Source organism: Mandrillus leucophaeus, unplaced genomic scaffold (assembly GCF_000951045.1).
Source record: "Mandrillus leucophaeus isolate KB7577 unplaced genomic scaffold, Mleu.le_1.0 Scaffold383, whole genome shotgun sequence".
Classification (NCBI taxonomy): Eukaryota; Metazoa; Chordata; class Mammalia; order Primates; family Cercopithecidae; genus Mandrillus; species Mandrillus leucophaeus.
In genome coordinates this window covers 1339965-1345196 of record NW_012104065.1, presented here as the reverse complement: position 1 = coordinate 1345196, position 5232 = coordinate 1339965, and the positions used below count along the sequence as shown (strand labels likewise).

At 37.2% G+C, this 5232-nt stretch overlaps 1 protein-coding gene across 2 annotated transcripts in view; it reads left to right on the top strand.

The window, feature by feature from the left end:
- Positions 1 to 5232, top strand: part of ERP27 (endoplasmic reticulum protein 27) — a 29934-nt gene that overhangs the window by 11587 nt on the left and 13115 nt on the right. The window contains exon 1 of one of the 2 annotated variants that reach the window (XM_011990807.1): positions 1749 to 1932. The exons of the other annotated variant lie outside the window; for it this stretch is intronic. Within the exon in view, the coding sequence (XP_011846197.1) occupies positions 1840 to 1932 (93 nt within the window). The 5' untranslated portion in view covers positions 1749 to 1839. Of the gene's footprint in view, positions 1 to 1748; positions 1933 to 5232 lie in introns of those variants that run through there. 2 annotated transcript variants of the gene reach the window in all.

Genomic DNA, 5232 nt, shown 5'->3' with positions numbered 1-5232 from the left:
GTAACAGCAGAGAAACTCTCAAATTTTTCAATAGGACTCTTATTGTTGCCCTAGCAGAGATGGAATTTCCAGGTTAAATAAACTATGAGCTTGTTCTAAAATGGAATTTGAAATATTATTTGAATGTTTACCCTGCTTTGGATTTTTTTCAATCATTACTATTTTAAGAAACATAATTAACCTAACTTTGACCTAATGGGATGGTAATGAAAACACAGTGCAGTCATCCTTTATTCCTTTTACAGTTATTTATTGGGTGACTATGATAAGAAATACACCTCACCGGACAAAGAGAATCACAAGAAACTAGTCCATGAGATAAACTGATAAGAAATGCAAGAAGATATGTCAGATTATGAAACTTTTTTTTCTTTTTTTTTTTTTTTTGAGACCGACAGTCGCCCAGGCTGGAGTGCTGTGGCGCCGTCTGGGCTCACTGCAAGCTCCGCCTCCCGGGTTCACGCCATTCTCCTGCCTCAGCCTCCTGAGTAGCTGGGATTACAGGCGCCCGCCACCGCGCCGGCTAATTTTGTTTTTGTATTTTTAGTAGAGACGGGGTTTCACCGTGTTAGCCAGGATGGTCTCAATCTCCTGACCTCGTGATCCGCCCGCCTCGGCCTCCCAGAGTGCTGGGATTACAGGCGTGAGCCACTGCGCCCGGTCAACATTTTTTATTTTATTCTATTTTATTTTATTTTAAGTTCCAGGATACATGTGCAGAACATGAGGGTTGGTAATATAGGTATACTTGTGCCATGGTGGTTTGCTGCACCTATCTACCCGTCATCCAGGTTTTTAGCCCTGCCTGTATTAGCTATTTGTCCTGATGCTCTCCCTCCCCTAACCCTCCATCCCCCCGACAGGCCCTGGTGTGTGGTGTTCCCCTCCCTGTGTCCATGAAGAAACATTTTTTTAAAGTATGTATTTACTAAATATACGATAAGCTGAGTAGCTTACAAAAACAAACCGAGGACATGAGGACCTTTGTTTAACAAAGGATTTCTCAGTGCCACCAAAGACATTTAATACTATAACTGTCTTGTAAACTAAGACAATTTTAATACATTTTATAAAAATCTGGGTTGTTAGAAAAATCCATGGGAATTCAAATGAATATAACTGAAACGCTAATGAATGAACAGAAAATGAGTGATTAAATCTCTTGGTATGATACAGTGTCTATAACAAAAAAACTCCTTCAGATACTCTTGAGGAAACTCAAAATTACATTTTAGGGTAGCAATCTTTCCAATTTACTATTTCTATTTTTCTTCTGGTGCCTCTTTTCTCTGAAATAAAAATATGACATTTTAAGTAAAATTCTTTCCATAAAACTGAAAAAAGATATTTTAAAAGGTTTTTCTAACTCTTGGTTCCAGGGTTGGATTTTCTTTCCAGTGCACTATGCAAATAATTCCCTTTACAGAGGGAGATTTCCTGTTCAAATGTTGCTTCCAGAAACCCTAAACATGAATGTTCCAGAGTTTATTAGTTTAAGAAATAATGAAAGATCAGGCATGTTTTCTTAAAAGAAGTACAACAAACTAGAGAGACTGCAGGAGGGTGGCTTTTATTAAAGCTCTTTTGCTTCTTACAGAATGTTATCACCGCTTAACATCCTCTGCCTCCAATTTAGTGCATTCTTTAAGTCCAGAAACAGCCAGAGTAACTGGCTTTTCCTGTTCTCCCTGTTCTGGGAAGTATGAGGGACTGCCAGGAAAACAGTACAGAGAGGGGGGAGATTCTTGGTCCATGCACAGCGATGTCAGCTGAGGCGCATGCGCCAGGCCTAGGCGTTCCTAGAAAAAATAGGAAGCATTTAGACACATCAAATATTAAATGAGTCCTGATTGTGATGATAATGATGATGATTTTGGCGGTTGCAATAGCAAAGCCTTAAGCACGAAGGAGACATGCCAGCTGGAAATACAGGTCAGTAGCAGCATTAAGGATCCAGAGGAGCTGCAAATATCAATTTTTTATGTGCTCACTTTATTTATCTACTCATTCTTCCTGATACGGGCAAGGGAAGGAGAAGGAGGTGATAGGAGGGTGGGCAAGGATCCACCTAAGACCTTTTCTCTTGCTTTCATGTTTTTTGTTTTTTTCCCCCAAGCTTTCCAAAACTTTGTGAATTTTTAAACAATTAAATATACACAAGGAGTTCATTTTTACCCTGTGGTTTTGATTTGTTTCAAAATTCTTTTTTAGAAATGCAAACTTTTCTGTACCTCAGCATTTATTTATTTCATAAACTTAAATTGTGTAAAGCAATCCTAAAATAAAGAGTGCTTAAATTGCCATCTGAATGAATGGCTGCAATTTTGTGCCTCAGTGCATATAGCAGGCACTCAGCAAATAATTATTAAACAAATGGATTGTAAGAGAATGACTAGATCTATCCAGAATTAAAATTAACCATAAGGGGTGCATTGTGCATCTCCAAGGGTTTTATTGCTTTTAGTTACCCCAATGGGAGACCCTCTTGAACAAAAGAGATGAAATAGGAATCATCACCGGGATGACAATAAAGAGCAATCTTGGATTCTTGCTATTTAGTGAATTTAATTTCCCTTTGCCTGAATTCCCTCCTACATTAACTAACGTGAGATTTGCTTCTGATTTTACTGGGTAGACTAGAAGAAAGTACCTTGGGGACAAAAGGGTGGTTCTGATCCAAGGCAAGATCTGACTGGGCAAGACCTATACAGATAGCACATGGAGGGGAAAGGGTTAAGGAGACGTCCAAGGGCAGGTGGCCCAAGGATCTCAAAAGTGATGCAAACTATTGTAGGAAATGGACAAAACTGTTCAAGAACTGACACTAATAATTTTTTCTATAGGCCTGGATCTATCTATGGATGGTGGAGGCACTATCTTTGTGTCTTTATAGGCATGAGTAGACTGGGGAGAAGAAATAGAAAACTGAGAACAATGATTGGAAGAATGAAGTCCTATCTTTCAGTATATCTGAACGTGGTGGAAAGGTTGTTCTGAAATAAGAATCTGGGATAATGGATCATGTAACCAGACAATCCTTTCTACCAAAGACTATTTTTAAAAGTTAAAATGTGTGTGTCTGAATGTGTGTGTGTGTAAGTGTGAGTGTGTGTGTGTCTGAAGGCATTAAAGAGCTAGTAAAAGAGGGAAAATGTCTAGCTCAAGATCTAGAAGAAGATGAAAACCCAAAAAGATGAACCCTGCATTGAGGACTGCTTTTTGTCTAGAGGGATTTGGTCAGTTCCAAAAGCAACCAAGAAACTAAGAAATAAATCTGCATTTTGAGATCCTCAGGAGTTGAAAATTAAATGTTGGAGTCCAGGCCTCACAAGGGGAAATAGGAAGTGAATCTAGTACAACACCTTTCACATCCCCTTTGAATCCTACACAGCTGTACCTAAAAACAGGGATGAGTCATAGTAGATAAGCCCTCTCGAGGGCTGCAACACAGATGCCAATCATTTCAACCCCTGAAATTGGATTAGAGTGATCATATGTATATGTACACACATGCACACACACACAAATATACACACATATGCCTACACATATGCAAATATATATACATGTGGAATATGTATAATACACTCTTAGCCCTGCCATAGTACATCTAAAACTTCACAAAAGATAAAATGTTCAAAGAAGTCAGAGAAAAGAGAGATTATCATCAAAATAATCACAAAGGGACAACCATAAGCTTCACAGCTGACTTCTCAATAGCAACAGTGGAAGGCAGAATACAAAGCATTATATCTTTCAAATACTGAAAGAAAATAACTGCCAACTTTATAATTCTACCCTCAGCAAAAACAGCCTTCAAAATTAAACAGAATATAAATGCATATTAAACAGCCAAATTGGGAGGATTTGTCACTCAACACATCCATCTTATACTGAGGAAAATAGTAAAAGGTCTTCTCTAAGCAGAGCAAAGAAAACCCACATAGAAGCTAAAAAATACAGGAATAAATAAAGAGAAGCTAAAATGTAAATATGTGCATAAATGTAAGTGTATATTGAAGACATAACAAAACGAATAATATCCTGTGAGATCTGGAATTAAAACACATGACACTAATCCTGTGTAAGTCTTGAATGTAGAGCCAGAAAATTGAATTTAAAAGAGGTAAACTGTATTTGAATAATCTAATGTCTGCATTGTCTAAGAAGAAGCTGAAATTGCCAATTAATACTAGGTTCTGATAAGTGAAAAAAATGCATGTTATAATGTATTCTGGCAATCCCTGAGGAAATAATTAAAGCCTATGTAACTTCTAAGCCAATAAAGGGAAAGAAGAAAATAATATATAGTACTCAGTCAATTCAAAAGTAGGCCAGAAATAAAGAAAAATAGAATTTGGAACACATAGAACCAATGGAAAATGCATAACTAAATACATCAGTAATTTCATTTCATGGAAATAATCCAATTAAAAGACAAAGATGATCAGGCACTGGATTGAAAAATGCAACTATGTGCCTTCTATAAGTGACACAAGTAAAACACAGGATGGAGCTATACCATGCAAACACTTCCAAAAGAAAGATATGAATATATTAATACCAAATAAAGTAGACTTTCAGGCAACAAGCATTCCTAGAGATAAAGAATAACCGTTCATAATGACAGTTTCAATTTGCCAGACAGTTTTAATAATTCTAAATTTTGCATTTATCAAATATATGTCCTGATACTATATAAGCACAAAATGACAAAATTGAATGAAAAGATGGTTAAAGCCACAATATAATAGAAAAATTTAACACCCTTCTTTTTTTTGTTGTTTTTTTGTTTTTTTGATACAAAGTCTTGCTCTGTTGCCCAGGCTGGAGTGTGGTGGTATGATCTTGGTTCACTGCAGTCTCTGCCTCCCAGGTTCAAGTGATTCTCCTACCTCAGCCTCCTGAGTACCTGGGACTACAGGTGCACGCCACCATGCCCGGCTCATTTTTTGTATTTTTAGTAGAGATAGGGTTTCACTATGTTGGCCAGGATGGTCTCAATCTCCTGACCTTGTGATCCGTCTGCCTCGGTTCCCAAAGTGCTGGGATTACAGGCGTGAGCCACTGCGCTCGGCCCCAACACTCTTTAAAATAAAATAAGTTGGTTAAAAAAAAGAAAGACATAGAAAATTTCAACTATAAAATTCACCAAGTGACCTGATAAACATTTATAGAATACTGTATTCAAAAACTGCAAAATATACTTAATTTTAAAGACACAAATAATAA